The 20,334-nt window shown below is 43.3% G+C and overlaps 1 protein-coding gene across 3 annotated transcripts in view; it reads right to left on the bottom strand.

Moving 5' to 3' along the window:
* The window catches only part of gas2l3 (growth arrest-specific 2 like 3), a 40,387-nt gene that overhangs the window by 5,532 nt on the left and 14,521 nt on the right, over positions 1–20,334 (bottom strand). For 2 of the 3 annotated variants that reach the window (XM_079493863.1, XM_079493864.1), the window contains exons 2-8: positions 19,193–19,248; positions 7,798–7,981; positions 6,089–6,207; positions 4,967–5,108; positions 3,985–4,048; positions 3,136–3,277; positions 2,958–3,053 (exon numbers count right to left, since the gene is read on the bottom strand). In XM_079493863.1, coding sequence (XP_079349989.1) covers positions 2,958–3,053; positions 3,136–3,277; positions 3,985–4,048; positions 4,967–5,108; positions 6,089–6,207; positions 7,798–7,981; positions 19,193–19,216 — 771 coding nt within the window. In that variant the 5' untranslated portion in view covers positions 19,217–19,248. The remainder of the gene's footprint in view (positions 1–2,957; positions 3,054–3,135; positions 3,278–3,984; positions 4,049–4,966; positions 5,109–6,088; positions 6,208–7,797; positions 7,982–19,192; positions 19,249–20,334) is intronic. The other variant, XM_079493865.1, reaches the window with a different exon arrangement.

Genomic DNA, 20,334 nt, shown 5'->3' with positions numbered 1-20,334 from the left:
GACAGGACAGGACAGCCGTCGGTCGAATTCAACTGATGAACACAACCAGTGAAACTGATCTACAACATGATTTTTATTAATATTAATTGCCATCTTTTTATTGGCCCTGTCGCCCCTGATAATGTATCTTAAGACACCAGCGTTTTCCAGGAAGTGAAGATCCATTTGATACTTCGTTTTAGGGGACATTCCCAGCAGAGTTGAGCGTGAGATGATGCCGCTGGCATTGAAAGTCAAAGACACTGTTGTATGGACCAGACAGCAAGACCATAAACAAAGTACAGACGACCCTAACAAGCAAAGTGTACTTCGGTGAATTCCCTCCAAAACACGTCCGGCACATGGTGTAGCTATAGGCTATGCCTAGGCATGGCTGATTTTGTACTGCTCGAAAGAATTAAGGGAACACTTTGATACCTTCATTATTTTCATCAGCTTTTGTTGGCCTCATGTACACTGCACATGAAAACTGCTCAAAAAATGAAGGCATCAAAGTGTTTTTGATCTTTCTGGGATTCATATATTAGTTTGATTTCTGTTCATTCATTCATTATTTGGCGGAAAGAAGTTTTTTGAAATAAAAACAAAGTTAAAAAAAAAAAGTGTTCCCTATACATTTCTTTGAGCAGTACATTTGACATTGTCCATTAAATGCAAAAAAAGGGAAAAAAAAGAAAATATTATTTGACAAAGGCAATGAGGAAAGACTAAGGGTGAAAAAGAGGTTGCGCATCAGCAATGGTTTTCAGTGGAGTGCCAAACCCAAATCCAGTAGGCTATACATCACAAATAGGAATTAAAAAAAATCCAAAAAGGTAGCACATCCAAAAATGTAATAAACGGCGGACAAAGTACTCACATTTCCATTTCTTTATTGGCACACACCAAAAAGGAACGCTCACGCGTTTCGGCTATGCAGCCTTCATCAGAGCATTGGCAATGCTCTGATGAAGGCTGCATAGCCGAAACGTGCGAGCATTCTGGTCTTCTGTGTACAGGCACAGAAGACCAGAACAATGGCTATGCCTGATCTTTACAGGCACGGGAAAAGAGAAACGCCGACCTCTTTGCTCTATAAAAAGTAACTTGAGGTTGAAGCTTTTGAACCATTCTTAAAATGTGCAAGGCTGATGACGTCTGGTTCATGTAGCCTGTGGGTTGCATCGTGTGCAACAGAAAAGTCACAGGACTCCAGCAGAGCGTCACGTGGACTCTCGGTGTGTCATATAGCCGTGGGGGCAAAGCAAAGAGGCCGCTGCCTGACGCCATCTTGCCGCCGACCCAACTGGGTCGCACATGTTCTTCCTGTGTGATGATGCACCATATAATGAGAACTGCTGGAATAATTGCACATTTTGTCAGCTCTCTGCTTAACGCATTGTTATTAGATAAGAGTAGCTATTTAAAGGCCATGGCCGGATAGACGAGATCACTCCACTGTTCCATAAATGATTCCGTTCATGTGTTGGTACCTTTAGTCCTCATCGGATGAGCACCTGAGACACACAAGCTTAAAAATAAAAAACCCATTTAGATAAAAAAAAAATGTTCGCTCTGAAAGAATATATATATTCAAAGATTTGTGCCGCATTTTCACGATTTTTCAAAAATAGCAGACCTTGTAGATCTGCTGTTTTTCAATAGCTAAAGTATAACATAATGCTTAGTGAAAACACCAAAAGGGGTTCCCGCCCAGAATGGGTTAACCAATCCATCTAGTAAAGGGGGGACGGGAAAGATGCAAAAGGACCCTCCCGTGAAAGTTGCAGTGTAGTTGATAATCCATTTTTCAGCAAATCTCTTAGTTGCACCAACATCGTTGTTGTGCGATACATCATTTTGTTCTCACGTGTCAAGATGATAAAGATCACGATGTTGACGTAGAGACGAGCCAAATGTAAACTGTCCACTGCCTTGCCATTAAAGGGATAGTTCAGATTTTTTGAACTTAAGTTGTATGAAATACTTGCCATTAATATAGTGGTTGCAACTGTATTAATTGATTGCCCGAGTCCCATGGTGGGAGTTCTGCTCTGGTTTTGGTCAATATTAAGTAGTTCCGGTCATTTTGTGGGGGGCACTGGGGCCACGCAGTAAAAGTAAATGAATCCACAAAACTAACGTAATTTGTATTGTTGACCTATTTCTAAAATATTAGCGCGACTTTCGTTCAACTTTGACCCCTCTATCACATGGAACTATTTTTTGGGCGTAGTGATATGGACACAAAAAACATAGTTCTGTGTGATAGAGGGGTACAAAAATATTGCAGTAATATTTTAGAAATAGGTCAACAATACAAATTACGTTAGTTTTGTGGATTAATTTACTTTTACTGCGTGGCCCCCAGTGCCCCCCACAAAATGACCGGAACTACTTGATATTTCACCAAAACCAGAGCAGAACTCCCACCATGGGACTCGGGCAATCAATTAATACAGTTGCAACCACTATATTAATGGCAAGTATTTCATACAACTTAAGTTCAAAAAATCTGAACTATCCCTTTAACTCACAGGCAAATGGAACTTGATATCTTTAAATACTAAACCTCTACAGTTTTTGAGGTGGCGCTATCCCCTCCAGTGCTTTGCTTTTGAAAATTACATCATATGGCAGCCAAGTCTATGGACTTTTTAATGTTTGGTTAGAGCACTTATGACGTAAATCGAATGGCAGCGAAGTCTATGGACTTATATTTGTTTAGGGCAGCAGTTAAACAAAAAAAAATGGCGACGTGAGACGTCATGTGGCCAATACAATTACAGTGGGCGTATAAATACACAGAGTATCAACTTTACATTGCAATGATTGACAAAGGGAACATAATGACTTGGCTCTCTAGCCTGTGGAAAACCAAACTGGTTCTTGGAAGGTCTGCAAACTGGACCAAACTGTGAACCTGCACCAAAACCAGCCCAGCACCGAGAATGTGTTCAATAAGACGTTAGAACTACCGCTTGACAGCGACACTGCCCTGGTGTCACTGCAGCTCTCCGAGCACGTTCTGTCTTGCAGACGACGGGTAATTTAACCGAATGCCCTGTCACCACCTTTAATACAGAGGATCACAGCCTTCAGGATCAAACTCATTAGAATCACAACAATAAATGTTTTTTTTTAAACATTACGCACCCCAGGTCGATAGAGGCCTGCGTGCTGGCAGCAGACGCTGAAGGTCTTGACGGCAGCGGGAGGCTCCTCGCTCCTCAGCAGGGTCTCCTCCAGTTCGATCTCCTCCTCCAGTTTCACCAGCACAGGAGGCTCCACTCCATACCTGAATGGAAACAAGACCGCAAGTGACTTACAACAGGAGGCTCCACTCCATACCTGAATGGAAACAAGACCGCAAGTGACTTACAACAGGATGCTCCACTCCATATCTGAATGGAAACAAGACCGCAAGGACTTCCGTCCTTGTCTGAAAGCCCACCTCCATCTTAGCCCATAGCACTTGCCCTAGCCTCGACGACCTTACAGGCGTATACAAAGGCTCAACTTATGTAATTTACATAGCATTTTATGTAGACATAGCACTCTATAATGTGTATGCATAGTTTCATTATATAGATATTCCACTGGTAGGTTCTTAGCTTACGTATGATTCATGATGACTATTCTTATGAATGTGATGTATTACCATGTGTTCTTGCTTACTGTAAATCGCTCTGGATTAAGAGCGCCTGCTAAATGCTTGAATTGTAAAGGACTTAGTTTCACCAGAACAGGAGTTTTCTCCACTCCATACCTCAGGAAGTAAGGGGAAGAGTCGGAAGAGGGGAAGAGTTTGTCGAAGAGTATTCTTCAACAAAAACATGTTTAGTACCGATGATCGACCCAGCGGTTTGCGATTAGCTTAGAACACACACACTCTAAAAAAAAAAAGAAGACATTAAGATCTGAGATCTTAATGGATAATCGATATAGATCATTATTTTCCGTCCTAGAAGTGTTTGAACTCAATCCTCACAAGAAACAACTTACTTGGAAACGATTCGACCGATCTCCAACAGGCAGAGACACACCTGGCGGGGCTCCTTGTGCAGCACTGCAACACACACACACACACACACACACACACACACACACACACACACACACACACACACACACACACACACACACACACACACACACACGCAGGAATCACGGCACAAATTAATGATTTGTGAATGATGAAAATAGATGATCTGCTAGCTCCAATATTGTACAGTAACGCGTTGTGAGCTTGTAGATATTATTTTTAACCATTTGTGAATATCTTTGACAGAAACGACATGCCCCAAAAATGGGGGCACCGGGTTGAAAGTGTGTTAAAAGTCTAGTTTATGTAATCATGTATTACTCAGTTAATCCTAGTCTTCAGGTCATTTGGTCCGACATCCGTTGACATGTTGAAATGTTTCATTGTATTTCAGTTTGCTTAGATAACTGGGAGTTGGACTTCATACTGTAATTATTGAGCATGTCATTTATTAAGAGGGATCTTATTGTGTAAGCAGATTAAGGTTCCTGAAGATTTACTTTACTTCTGGGCAATTAGCAGGAGCAATAGGATGGCGAACAGAGTGCTACTTATTGCACACGGTAAACTCCTTGTTCATTTATCCATGTGTAACTCAGTGTACAATGTAATCAAAACAGGTTTCTATGCTCCCGAGTTAATTTAACACAATTTCACAGCGTAGCAGTCCAGTTCCAACTAAACAAGCCAGACCATAAAGTGACGTACACTCACACTAGCTAGAAAAGATTCAGGTTACACGAACTAAATCAATAACTCAACAGTCAAGTTTATTGAGAGAGTGGTTTAACGCAGCTTCCCGCATGGATTAATGTGTCCGTGTCGCCCCATATACTTTACAACAACATAGTGGGGTGTCACATGATCAAAATCCATTTTTATATGTATGGCCTTTTTGGATATAAATTCAGCACTTGTTGAAGGCGAAACAAGAGTTCTTACCGAGGCCCTCAGACTCAAACAGATAGGTCTCCTCCACGCCGATTTGACGACACCAGCCCAGGAAGTTGGCCGTGTTGTCACGGGCGAAGAATGACCCCGGCGACGCCTGTCTCTTGCACGCCACCTTCTTCATGGGAAACGGCTGTCAGGAGGGGGGGAAAGAAATCACACCTGTGTGAAGTGAGGGGCACCCACTGTATTTATATCGGCCACGTGGTGTCTTACGTTGTCATTTAGTTCCCTAAACAAATGCCAGCTAAGTCCATAGACTTAGCTGGCATATGACGTAATCTTCCAAAGCCATGCATTTGAGGGGCTAATAATAATTGCATTTTTATAGCGCTTTTCCAAGTGCTTCTCAAAGCGCTTTACAATGGTTCATTCATTCATACATTGGGAGGTGACGCGGCAAACAGTCGACGCCAGCGTCCTCACTTCCCACACCAATGGTGGCAAGCTCACACCGACCAAGTCATTGGAGGCAATGTAGGGTTCAGTGTCTTGCCCAAGGACACTTCGACATGTGGACTGGAGTAGCCGGGATTCGAACCACCCACCCAGGGATCATTGGACGACCTGCTCTACCACAGCGCCCCTAAAAATACTTCCAATAATTTGGAACAAGGATGTGCAATAATTATAATTCTGCCAAATTAACTGTGGATCTCAAACTGTGTTTCAGGCCTGACTTTGACCAAAGGGTTGTTTTTGAACTTAGCCGTTCTATGATAATAGGACAGAGTGTTTGTCATCCCGGGGTTCGAACACGTGGCTCTGATCAGGGGTTCTCAACCCGTGGGTCGCGACCCCTCGGGGGGGTCGCCAAATTATTTTAGGGGGTCCCCAAATTATTATAAAAAAATAAAAAAATCACGATTTTTCAAAAATAGCAGACCTTCAAGCTCATAGCGCGCCACTCGGTGGCGCGCTATGAGCTTGTAGATCTGCTATTTTTAAATAGCTAAATTATAACAATGCTTAAAACACCAAAAGGGGGTCGGGAGGGGGCGGGGCGGGGGTCCCGAGACGTTGCCAAAGCATTTTCGGGGGTCCCCGGCCAAAAACGTTGAGAACCCCTGGCTCTGATGAATGTCGGTGCTATTTCCATCCCGCACGGCTCACCTTGCTCAGCTGCGTGGGACAGCCCTCTGCCACCTTGCTCTGCAGCACTCCAATGAGTTGACACAGCTTCACGCCGTTGTTCAACTCCTCCATGAAGAACTCCGCTCTCACCTCCTCTCCTGAGAACAACAAAAAGTAAAAGTGTAGTGGTTAGACTTAGAGCATTATGCCTTTCATGCGGAAGGTTGTGGGTTCGAACCCTGCCTGGGCTCGACGTCAGCAAGCAGGGCATGCGGTCGCAACGGGTTCCTAACGCCAAATCAAATGGGTTCAGATCTGAGCCAAGTCTCCTGAGGAGGTGCGTCTGAAGCCTGTCCTGGACGGGGTATCCGGACGTTAACACAAATATATCCATTGGATAAAACAAAATGTACGCAATCACCTGTGTGAAGTGAGGGGCGCTCTCATCATCATACGTCATGTCATTCCGACCAATTCGAATTTGCGTCCTCACCTTCGTCTTCAATATTTGTGTTGTTTACGCAATGTTTGTGTTTACACAAACGCTCAAAACTGGCATTTCATGTTTGTGTTGGGACAAACACTCTAAACTGGCCATTCATTATCAATGGCATTTAACGTTTGTGACTTTGTGTTAGGACAACGTTTGTGTTTACACGTGTCCTCAAAGCTGGACATATAGGAGGGGAGGGGCTAGCGCCCCTCCATAAGTCAAACTCAAGTTTGTTTCACAAAAGGGGACAAAAATAACCGCCAACAATGACTGACGATAATGCTCCACAAAGAGGGTATTCCGCGTCAGACAACAGCGAACGCCCAAGGCCGGAACATTATCCGGCGGAAACTGCCGTTTCTGCACCACCTGACACCTCACTGTTCAAGTTCTTTTGAACCGAACACGTTTAATTAAAGGTCTGGGATGTGTGTCTTAGGTCAAAGTAAACACGCTCACCGTACCAGCAGGCCTAGTTGAGTTGACATTGACAACAACAATCCACATTCTCAAGGACTTGTTTCTAAAATAGTTTCACGTCTAACAAAAGCAGCCAGTTTCCAGTCAGGTTCCATTTCCTTGCTCCCGTCACTGCACCATTGTATTAAGAGGGACAAAGCCCTTTAGTATAATGGGAGAGAGGTACATCACGGGTGATTTTCCCCTCTCTGTGGTCTGTTGAGGCCTGGTGGAAGTAGCTGTATCCAAAGCCAATTTTATCGGGAATCCATGTAAATTGTGTATTATGCCATTTGCTTTGATTAGCTTAGATTACATTTATTGTCACTGCACAGAGTATACAAATACTTCGACAATGAAATGAGGCGTCTAGCCAGAAGTGCAATACAGTAATGTTTTTTTTTGTACTCCTGAACGCAGGTTCAGGAGTAGAGACCACCCTCTGGCTTATCTCGATCACTCCCATTCTCTATCACCTTATCAACTACACCTGCGTCCCTAGTCTCACAGCCAAGTAACATTCACCACAGTATAAATACACCGGTCATCGCATCACTTACCCATTTGACTCTCAAAATTCCCTCCCCAACAAACTCCCTTCGTCCTCAGCTTTGCCCCGCTAACACTTCTCTCTCTCTCCTTCTCCCTGAGGGGGGCAGTGTCGAGCAGAGGCGACTGAGACTCCTCATCAATGCACATAAATACATCTCACTTGTGCAATAAATACTGTTAAACTTGAGCAGAAGGTGTGGTCTGTTACTAGTGAAAGTAATAATGGTGACAGTCAGTCTCTTACCCAGCATGCCGGTGAGCCAGATGGCCAGGTCCTCCTGCATGGGCACCAGCGTGGCCTCGTGGCGTACGGTCAGCCACTGGTCATACTGGAAGACGTCGGTGAGGCCCGGGCCATGTCGCTGGACCAACGGGCTGCGGGGGCTTGTGAGGCTGAACGCCGGCGCGTCAAACTTCTCAAAGCACACCTTCAAACAGACAGGGGGGGGGGCATCAAAGAGAAGGGAGGGGAGGAGGGGGAAGAGGAGTGTGCGGTCGGTCAGGCAAGCCAGCAAAGTATCGGCAACAAATCTTGATTATACAATTCCTTCAAGTGGTTAAGGGGGGAAAAAAGAAAACATCTGCTTCGAGAAAAATACACATTTTGTTGCTAGAACAGAATGGTTTGTTATCGTGTGTCTGTCATGTCATCACATCACACAACCCCAGTGCAGAATAACGTGCATACAATGCCTTTTGGCAAAACAACAACAACAACGTAGTTATTGTTCTGAAGCCTGAATAAATATGAGGCAAACATTCCCAGACTATTAAACAAAAAGAAAAGGCGGAGATCCGGGCACACATCTTTATTAAACCAACATGTTTCGACCTATACCGGTCTTCATCAGGGTCTTAACTATACACCCCTGGCATCGCTTATGTGGGTTCCGCCGTTCACCATACCTCAAGGTTGCACTTTATTGTTCCATCTTATGTACGTACGGGTAAGTAAGTAAGTAGCCTTGCCGAGCCATGAGGCCCATAGGGCAGGAGCCTATCTCCTGTTTCTGTAGCGTGAGGCAGCTTGATGTACAAGTACACCCCCTGGACATGACGCTAGTATGTCGCAGGGACTTACCCCCAATCCAACCCTTGATGCTGAGTGTCAAGCAGGTAGGCATTGGGTCCCATTTTTAGAGTCTTTGGTATGACCCGGCCGGGGATCGAACCCCAACCTCCCAGTCTCAGGGCGGACACTCTAACCACAAGGCCACTGAGCTGGTATGTACGTACGGGTACATAAGAGTAAAACTTATTTTGATTTGGCTTCATTCAGACAATGCAGCAGCATAGACAACAACAACAGTAGAATAGTGATTAAAAAAAGACGTAAATATATATTAAAGAAAGGAAGAGAGTGCAGAAGAGAGCAAGGGGAGAATAAAATAGATTCTTGTATGTATACATTGTGCATATAATCTTGGTATATTGTACAGTATATGCCAGCAGCATTTTTTTCTCTTCCCAGTAGCTGCTTTGTGCACACATCTTTCACAGTATATAGCAGTATATAACAGTACTAGCATTTTCCTTTGCCCTGGTTGGTTGGTTCTTGCTCCTTTTTGACAGTTCTTAAACTAAACGGCCCATGGCTGGGATGGATTGGAATCCTTCATAATTCCACGAGCTTTGTTCAGTCTCACGAGTCTTGCGTTGTCATGAGACCAGAGGAATTCTGATGAAGCCAGCCAAGCAGAGCCACAGCCGTCTGCATGCATAGTTGCATTACAGCCTTCACTTCCATGGACGGGCCAATGAGAGCTCTGAACACGCACGGCGCACAGACAGCGCTACGCTGCAACAGCGCTGACCCACAACCAGGCCAACTAACTGGCTTACCCTATCCTAGAATACCTACCTACGTACCCATCATGTGAACTGAACACTCCTTTCATTGACTGTCAATGTTAGGGGTGGAAAATAAAATCCATTTATAGATTAACCAGAGGTGGGGAAAAATAAAAATCCATTTATAGATAAATCACGATGCGGACATTGACGATTTTGTTTTATTTTGTGTATGTTGGTACAGAATTCAATATTTTTTAAAGAAAGCTGCTTATTTTTTGTTGTCTGTTTGTAGTGTGATAAAAGACAATGGAAGTAAATTAATTTGTTTGTATTATGGATCATTAGGAAGCACTTTATTAGTCACACAGTGAGGGGCGAATAAATCATGTATTGGAATCGAGATGCATCGGTAATGGATTTATAATCAAAGTGTAGCCCTCTGAATCGGAAATTAATCGTCAGGTACCTAGAGCTTTCCTCACCCACTGTGCTCATCGTCAATATCTCGTTTTCTAGTGGATTTTAGGACACACGTAGTGTGACAGAGCAGCCTCTGTTAAGAGTAATTCATGATGTTCAACAATACACATTCATGGTATTCATGATGTTCAACAATATGCATGTATAGTATTTATGCTGTATTGTATTTGTAACATACAGCATTGATTCTCAGTCCCACAGAAGGTGCACATTCTGCTGTGACATATGAATCTAAAATGCTTGTGTTCATCTATGCTGCGATTGGAGAAGCTGCGTATTGAAGCCTGTGGGGTGGGGTGTGGTGCCTGAGGAGCTGATTGATCACACCTTGGGTGGATTGCTAGTACATTGTGATTTGCCGATTACTTAGCCAGGGGTGGAGTCAGTAGTCTATATAAAGGGGAAATGGTTCAGTTGCGAGTAGGCTGCCATGGGGAGCGGCTGTCACCTGTGCCTCTCTGTTTACGTTATGTTTATTTGAGTTACCTTTTCCTAAGTTGTCCAGTTCATGTTCATGTTATCCAGGCCTGGAACACATTCAAACTTTATTTTTCACCTGCAAGCCTGCCTCCTGCATTGGCCCACTTATGCCATTTTAAGGTTTTCTTTTTACTGACAGAACCACAATCCCACACGTAGAGAGACACAACACACTCAAACGGCCGAACTCTAATCTCTGCCAGACAATGTTTTTGGAGCCCTGCGTGTCAGAGAGACTGGGCCTATTGCACAGACACTGGTTCACAGGCAGCGTTGGAAAGGAACTTAAGTGCAATCTTGAAGTATTTGTACTTCAAGATTGTAGTATTTCTCTCATACTCTCCACTACATGTTGTACTTTACTCCACTACATCTATTTATTTCTGAAAGCTCTCACATTTGCATCGCATCGTGAGCTTGTAAATCCGCCATTTTCAAAGGATCGTTATACTATTTGAAAACGGGACATTCTGCACATTGCAGTATTGATACTTTTACTTAAGTAAAAAAGTATGCGAGTATAGTTTTTACACCAGTGGTTCACGGGGCTGAGAGAGAGAGAGAGAGAGCCTGGAGCATCCTGTGCTCGACCGTCCTCACTGATGTCCTATCACATCCATCTCAGCTGTCATCACAGAGCCCAGGACTTTCAACTCACACCCTGTCCTGTGACCGACTCCAATGCTGTAACCTCGGTACCATGCAGGCTTTTTATTTTCTTTCGCATTCGGCTCAACCACTGGTGCGACTAACCTCAATTGTTTGTGACTACAGAGTAACGCTCCGTAGTAGTAAGAAATGTATAGGCCTGTCACAATTATCACATAATCGTATAATCGCAATTATTGTGTCACAATCGTCGTAATCGTTTCGATGTTGAAAAATGTTCGCACATTGTGACACGTAAGCTTGTAGACAAGAAGGCACTGGAGCAGCTCAGACGATTTAGGCCCTTATTTTATTTGTAACAGGGTGCAGGTAAAAAGCGACAACGTTTCGATGTGTCAATTACATCTTCGTCAGGTCATGAAAATAGGGGCCTAAATCGTCTGAGCTGCTCCAGTGCCTTCTTGTTCACATATATATGTCCTGCTCCTGAGATGCACCAGACTGGCCTGCTATAGGCTAGAGGCTCCTGAGATGCACCAGACTGGCCTGCTATAGGCTAGAGGCTCCTGAGATGCACCAGACTGGCCTGCTATAGGCTAGAGGCTCCTGAGATGCACCAGACTGGCCTGCTATAGGCTAGAGGCGCGGCTGGAACTCCCTTCTACATAAGCTTGTAGATCAGCTATTTCCACTATTTATTTTTTTATAGTATACGATTAATGAATGTCAGTAATTTCTTTGTATAATTCAGTTATTTGTCATATCTGCCCTGTGCATTTTTTTATTACGAGGTAAACGAGGTGAATTCATTAATATTCACATGTTCGACACCAACACAATGAAATTGTTAATCGCAATTATTAGCGTGACAACTAATAAATCGTGACAGCCCTAACGAAAAGCAAAACTAATTATACATTTGCCTATTGATTCAATACTGCATTTGTTGACAGATGCTAAATGTGCCATGTCTATGTGTCACTTTAAGCTTGACAGCGTCTATAAAGCAGTGTCAGACACATCTTACATGAATCTGTATTCTGATCATGGCACGCCTGCTCCAAGTTTACACATAATAAAAATCAAGAGTACAAGACAATGCTTGCCAACAAACTGCATTCACTAAACCACAGCAGATTCACAGCAAGGCCCCCCCCCCAGACATTACATAAGTCGGCTCTTGATGAGAATCAGATCACTGACATCTGTTTCTGAGTCGGCGTTGTTGAGCGAGATCTTTTAATCCCCACGCCAAACCGGATGTCGCTGCGCCGTTCGACAAAATGAATCGCAAGCAGACACATATGGTGTCACTCTGTGAATGGAGTCGTCAACGCTGCAAACAAACAGCAAGGCCAAGTGTTGTCGCATGTCGCTCTTGAACTAGACGCTTCCATTCTCTGCACAAAGAGCTAGGGTACATTCTATTCTATGGGGTGAGGTCCACTGGTTGCACAGAGAAGCCTTTATAATAGAGGGTATGTGATGCATAAAGTGAGTGGCAGCGTGAAATTAACGTTTAACGCAATCAGATAGGACTTTTCTGTTTGGAAGTATGGGCTGTCATCAATCAGATAGGACTTTTCTGTTTGGAAGTATGGGCTGTCAATCAGATAGGACTTTTCTGTTTGGAAGTATGGGCTGTCAATCAGATAGGACTTTTCTGTTTGGATGTATGGGCTGTCAATCAGTTAGGACTTTTCTGTTTGGAAGTATGGGCTGTCAATCAGATAGGACTTTTCTGTTTGGAAGTATGGGCTGTCAATCAGATAGGACTTTTCTGTTTGGAAGTATGGGCTGTCAATCAGATAGGACTTTTCTGTTTGGAAGTATGGGCTGTCAATCAGATAGGACTTTTCTGTTTGGATGTATGGGCTGTCAATCAGTTAGGACTTTTCTGTTTGGAAGTATGGGCTGTCAATCAGATAGGACTTTTCTGTTTGGATGTATGGGCTGTCAATCAGATAGGACTTTTCTGTTTGGAAGTATGGGCTGTCAATCAGATAGGACTTTTCTGTTTGGAAGTATGGGCTGTCAATCAGATAGGACTTTTCTGTTTGGAAGTATGGGCTGTCAATCAGATAGGACTTTTCTGTTTGGATGTATGGGCTGTCAATCAGTTAGGACTTTTCTGTTTGGAAGTATGGGCTGTCAATCAGATAGGACTTTTCTGTTTGGATGTATGGGCTGTCAATCAGATAGGACTTTTCTGTTTGGAAGTATGGGCTGTCATCAATCAGATAGGACTTTTCTGTTTGGAAGTATGGGCTGTCAATCAGATAGGACTTTTCTGTTTGGAAGTATGGGCTGTCAATCAGATAGGACTTTTCTGTTTGGATGTATGGGCTGTCAATCAGTTAGGACTTTTCTGTTTGGAAGTATGGGCTGTCAATCAGATAGGACTTTTCTGTTTGGAAGTATGGGCTGTCAATCAGATAGGACTTTTCTGTTTGGAAGTATGGGCTGTCAATCAGATAGGACTTTTCTGTTTGGAAGTATGGGCTGTCAATCAGATAGGACTTTTCTGTTTGGATGTATGGGCTGTCAATCAGTTAGGACTTTTCTGTTTGGAAGTATGGGCTGTCAATCAGATAGGACTTTTCTGTTTGGATGTATGGGCTGTCAATCAGATAGGACTTTTCTGTTTGGAAGTATGGGCTGTCAATCAGATAGGACTTTTCTGTTTGGAAGTATGGGCTGTCAATCAGATAGGACTTTTCTGTTTGGATGTATGGGCTGTCAATCAGATAGGACTTTTCTGTTTGGAAGTATGGGCTGTCAATCAGATAGGACTTTTCTGTTTGGAAGTATGGGCTGTCAATCAGTTAGGACTTTTCTGTTCGGAAGTATGGGCTGTCATCAATCAGATAGGACTTTTCTGTTTGGATGTATGGGCTGTCAATCAGATAGGACTTTTCTGTTTGGAAGTATGGGCTGTCAATCAGTTAGGACTTTTCTGTTTGGAAGTATGGGCTGTCAATCAGATAGGACTTTTCTGTTTGGAAGTATGGGCTGTCAATCAGATAGGACTTTTCTGTTTGGAAGTATGGGCTGTCAATCAGATAGGACTTTTCTGTTTGGAAGTATGGGCTGTCAATCAGATAGGACTTTTCTGTTTGGAAGTATGGGCTGTCAATCAGATAGGACTTTTCTGTTTGGATGTATGGGCTGTCAATCAGATAGGACTTTTCTGTTTGGAAGTATGGGCTGTCAATCAGATAGGACTTTTCTGTTTGGAAGTATGGGCTGTCAATCAGTTAGGACTTTTCTGTTTGGATGTATAGGCTGTCAATCAGTTAGGACTTTTCTGTTTGGATGTATAGGCTGTCAATCAGATAGGACGTTTCTGTTTGGATGTATAGGCTGTCAATCAGTTAGGACTTTTCTGTTTGGATGTATAGGCTGTCAATCAGTTAGGACTTTTCTGTTTGGATGTATGGGCTGTCAATCAGATAGGACTTTTCTGTTTGGATGTATGGGCTGTCAATCAGTTAGGACTTTTCTGTTTGGATGTATAGGCTGTCAATCAGTTAGGACTTTTCTGTTTGGATGTATGGGCTGTCAATCAGATAGGACTTTTCTGTTTGGATGTATGGGCTGTCAATCAGATAGGACTTTTCTGTTTGGATGTATGAGCTGTCAATCAGATAGGACTTTTCTGTTTGGATGTATGGGCTGTCATCAATCAGATAGGACTTTTCTGTTTGGAAGTATGAGCTGTCAATCAGATAGGACTTTTCTGTTTGGAAGTATGGGCTGTCAATCAGATAGGACTTTTCTGTTTGGATGGATGGGCTGTCAAGGCCAGAAAGTAGTTTTTTGTCACTCAGTAGGCGTTCCCGCATAACTTCCGGGTATGATGATGATGTCCTCTATATTCTTCCGTGCTCATGCTTAGAGTAGCATGGCAGACAGATTACTAGGCTAGCTTCATTAAATTGTGTGTGCGCATGTTTGTGCGTGTGTGCTTGCGCGTGCATGCGACAGAGATTGCAGATATTATAGCTTTGCTGCCAGGCCAAACAGAAATGTAATTTTGATTCATAACGTTCAAAATAGCTTTCAACGACAGAAACACAATTCAAATCGTTAATCGCAATTTTACTCGTCAAGTAAAAGTGAATAATCGCCTAATTATCATCAATATCACACACACACACACACACACACACACACACACACACACACACACACACACACACACACACACACACACACACACACACACACACACACACACACACACACACACACACACACACACACACACACACACACACACACACACACACACACACACACACACTTTGGACTACTTCAAAGAGAGATTGACCCAACAACCCCAACCCAGCATGTGAGTCGATTCCCCATGTTCCCATCCACCTCACACCCACCCCCCCCCCCCCCCCACACACACACACACACACACACACACACACACACACTCACACACACACACATTACATAACAGACTTCTAAAAGGACAGGCTTGCCCAGGGCAGTCTATGCAGCTCCATAACATCAACATATGTCCATCCGTCCCAACATCCAGCTAATTAGAAAATAAGGTAGCACAGCGTATTGTTTGGAAGAGTTACGTAAAAGAGAATGCACTGCGCTGATTAGAATAGATGCCCATACCAGGGGGTATTATCCAACCTTGTATCACACACACACATGCACGCACACACACCTGACCTTGTATCGCACACATGCACGCACACACACCTGACCTTGTATCACACACATGCACGCACACACACCTGACCTGACCAGATGACGGTGAAATTAAAGCACGTGCGCACGTTGCACTGCCGTTTAAAAGTGACATTTCAAAGTAATATGCGTCTTTCACCAGCTACCCGTATGTTATTATTATTACATGAATGCTAGCGTACGCGTCGCGATGAGATTAAAATTGAACATTGGACTGTTACAATTTCCGAATGTAAATTGTTGCAGTTTGTTTGTTAGAGTTCAACCTAGCGGTATTTAGGCCACGTATTTAAAGACCTCCACGTAATGAAATGAAATGAAATGAAATCTATATTTACCCAGGGTATCTGGGCTAAGCTCAAGAACTTGTTTCCAGCCAGGCCCTGCTCATAGAACACATTTCATCGTAGTGGTTGATGCCTTGTTCAAGGGCATTTCAGCGGTGGTAATTTTAACGTGTCGGACGGCTGGTTCGAACTGGGAACCTTCCGGTATCTAGACCGCGCCGCTATCCGTTCGGCCACCGCTGCCACAAAAGTCACGTAAGTTGTGTGAAGTCCACATTTCGGCAGGTCACCAATTTCATCATAACACCTGGTGCTGGAGTGAGCGAGTGGCCGAGATTTTGGGTATTAGAATTTGGCTCTAGTGTGCTTCCAGTCTTTTCATTTGTAGTCCTAGTTTTCGAGTTATTAAACCTTTTGACCCGACCTGCTCTGCCTCCTCCTGCATTTGGGTCCTACATGCTCTGACTTGAACCGCGACAAAAACATTTCCAAATCCCTGGAAACAAACTGCCGACAGTCACATATCAAAATGATGAAACGTGTTTACTAACTAACTAACTTCGGCCTGCCCCTCCCCCTGCTTTTTGAACCTTCCCCCCATGATAGCACTCGTTCACCTCTGACCTTTTGGGAACACAGAGAAAGTGTCAGTGAGTCTCCCGAGGTAGTTTGAGGGGCCACAGTCACAGTGCACTGTTTTAGCTTCTTCTCTCCCTTTCCCATTTGATTGATTATTTTCCATTCACAAGAGCCTCGTCACATAAGCTTTCTGCTGGCATTGTGGCCGCATGCTCCTTGTTTTTTATAGCTTAGAAGAGGAAAAGCAGAAATCATAAAGCCTTCCCACATGAATGATACCAAGGAAAATATGTTGTTGCTATTGGTTGCATTGCACACATATTTTCAAACACCAATGGCACTAGACTAGGGAAAAGCAAAGAGAAAACAAAACAAACCACGACAAAAACCAAAAACACCACCCACAGCGGTTTACCAGTGGTTAGGCTGCAATGTCGCACTCAAAGAAGGGCAAGTTGTAGAATCCGAATACCATGCTCTACACGGAACTGATGAATTGAGCTGCAATGGTACATTGTCCTTCACCACTCTGGTGAAACACACAAACCAGCTGGATTGTGGAATTCAATTCATATGGATATAACACTTAAGTCTCACTTTAAAGTGGCCTCCCCAATGCTAAGCAGTTTGTCAGAGTAGGCCCATCACCCATTTCTGTAAAACAAACGCCTGACACGTTCCGTTTGGAATATCCAACATCGTTCCTAGATGCTTTGGACACAGCCAGCCAGGATTCCCCAAGCCAGATGACAGAGAGATCGGTTTTACACGAGATGTTCCCACAAGTGACCGCATTTGTAACACGATACGTTTGTTGTGTTTCCCCTCGATTCATGGACAGCTGAAATCGCTTTGCTGGGTGTGGAAGGGAACGTGTTACGCATCCCCCAGCAGCAGCACTGCCACCTCTCTCCTCCCCAAAAGAGAATGAGAGAAACCCCCTCCCTAGTAACGGAACAAACACACCAAGACTGTGCTTTCTTCAGAACACATGCAGGGTTGTCAAGTCTGCTTATTTCCTGCAACGTTTGGCTTGTTTTTTTTCCAGAGTTGCGTTTTCTTTTTGTCCTCATATTTGCGGGTTGCGTTTTTGGGGCTTGTTTTGAAAATCGAACAAGCCAACATTTCTTTGATGTATAAATAACACCTATTGGTTTGGGAGTGTGAATCACATTGAGTGACAGAATGGGTCTGGTGTCTCTACTGCCGCTAAAGTATGTGTCTAAAGTAGTTATCATGTGATTCATGATACCTACTTTTTATATATGTGATGTATGCCATGCTTTTTGTTATTGCTTAATGTAAGTCGCTCTGGATTAAGAGCGTCTGCTAAATGCCTAAATTGTAAATTGTGTAAATACCGTAGTATAATAAATGACCAAAACATTCATTATTATAGACATACATAGTATTTATAATGATAAAAGCATCACATCTTTTTTTTCTTAGGATTTAATATATGGCTTGTTTTTCGAGGAAAGATTTGGCTTTATTTCTCTCGCAAAGGTTGGCTTGTTTTTTTTCTCATGGGAGTTGGCAACACTGAACAGATGTGCTTATTGCAGATACAGAGTTCAGTTGGATAGTTCAGTTATGCTTTGGGAAGTGTTTTTTCAATCCTTTTCATATCAAGGTCCATTATTTATTCAGCATTTGAGCCACGGACCAACATTTGATGACATTTAGCCTCTCAGACCCAAGACTTTGAAGATTTTGTTGTCATTGGATAAGATATTGATGTTGGTACCATTAGGAGGCAAATTAGGAGGCAAATGTTGATCAAAATAAAAAACATTTTACATTCTCTAAAAGTTCTCTAATAGTTAATAATCGTGTAAGTTAATTAATGCAGATGTTTAACAATAATGTAACTCTTGAGAGTGTAAAATGAAATGTTACGCTGTCAAGAATTAAAGATCTATAAGGGTCCATTTGGTTACCAACTCATCATTTAGCTGGTGGTCCTTTTTCAGTTTTCGGTCACTAGGGACCTAGTGACTAGGGACACTAGGGACCTTTCACTAGGGACCTTTTGGTCACTAGACCTTCCTCAGGCAGGCCTGAGGAAGGTCCCTAGTGACCGAAACGTTGCTTCATTAAATAAGACAATGCTCTTGTGCAGAGCGGACCTTATTGCTTTCATTGATGTCCACTGGCCTACGCACCTGTGCATACGCCTGATACGCTAGGCGTGCGATAGTTTTCTCCTACAGATTTTCATGATTTAAAAACAAAATTAAATAAATAAATAAATCCGTAAGAGGAAAAAAAATCCGTAAAAGATTCCATAAATTAGAAAACAAATGTAGTAGTGAAAATAGCCGATCTACAAGCTCACAGGCTTGGGTCCCGGGGGGGAGACATCACATTAGTATTTTGGGTCACGGGCTATAAAGTTTGGGAACCAACAGTGCTTTAGGGGGGATGGTCATTAAAACCCATTTTGACCTGAGATCAGATTCTAAAAATGTCTTCTAAATCCTGACAGTCTTCTGAAAAAGCTATGTTTCTATGTCAGTCGTTCTTCGATTTTTCAAAAATAGCAGACCTACAAGCTCGTAGCGCGCCACTCGGTGGCGCGCTATGAGCTTGTAGATCTGCTATTTTTCAATAGCTAAAGCATAACATAATGCTAACACCAAAAGGGGTTCCCGCCCAAAATGGGTTAGGGGGGAAGGTCATTAATTCTCCTACCTGAAGGCCTGCCTGCACAGCCATGACTCCAATCACTGACGTTTCACTTCTTCATTCTATAAAAGCAGAAAAGATGAGAACAGGCATGCAATCAGTTCACTGGGCTCATCAATAACAACAGGTCATCAAGAAAGAGCATTGCATTACACAATAAAGGCATTCCAGAGGATTGTGGCAATGTACAGCAAGCTGGGGAAAAAATATGCAGACTCTTATGACAACAACATTACATTACCCATCGTATGGTATTTCTGCAAGATATTACTTGCACAGGTTTTGTGGAAAGTGGCTGCTTGAGATATTTTGGCTGCACAAAAAAACCCCAAGGTATGCACTATGCTCCAAACCCAACCAGTACAGATAGACGCCAAGAAAGAAGGAAGCGCTTGAAATGTATCGTGAGAAACCCCTGTGGAGAAAGAAAGAGCCCTGTGCTGGGTGACCTGCTAGCGTACGTCGATAGAATAGTTTGAACTTCAGTCAGGGAATAATTTGTTGCGGCAAGGACAAAGACGATCAATACAGAACTGGTCACATTTGGTCTTTACAGCATTTTCAGACTTCCAAAGTCAGCCTTGCATGCAAATACCAAAAGCACATTTGCAAATACTTCCAAGATAGTTGCATGCCGAGGACTTTCACCGTCTAGACAGATTGCCAGGGTCTTCGGCGCCATCTGAACATAGGCCTACATACAGCCGACGGGGCAGACACCTTCCATTGCTCCGCTATGAAATGGCAATTGCCGATATTTCTTGGAATAGACTGCGTCTGTCTTCACAAATAAAGCCTCAACTGTATGCCTTCAGGTCGGAGGTGATAAACATATGTGCAGGCAGAAAACAAAGTTAGTCACACTCTTCTGCTATAGTCCGATACGTAATCAAATTAGCTGACGTGGATTTAAATTCTGAAAGGAGGCCTGTTGTTACAACTACAACATTAACAGGGATTAAGACTACGGATAAGCAGCAGCATACACATACACACACATACAGACAATCCTGCTAATACCCACTGACCCATTGGGTGAAAGGTAATAAATGAACACATTGTTTTCACTGGCTCGTACAGTGTTATTGGATGAGACGTTCTCACGAGGAAGTGATGGAGCTGACCTCTGGGAGCTGAGTCCATACATT

Source organism: Electrona antarctica (assembly GCF_951216825.1).
Source record: "Electrona antarctica genome assembly, chromosome: 23".
NCBI classification, from domain to species: Eukaryota; Metazoa; Chordata; class Actinopteri; order Myctophiformes; family Myctophidae; genus Electrona; species Electrona antarctica.
The sequence above is the reverse complement of the archived record's forward strand: the minus strand, read 5'-3'. Positions and strand labels throughout refer to the sequence as shown.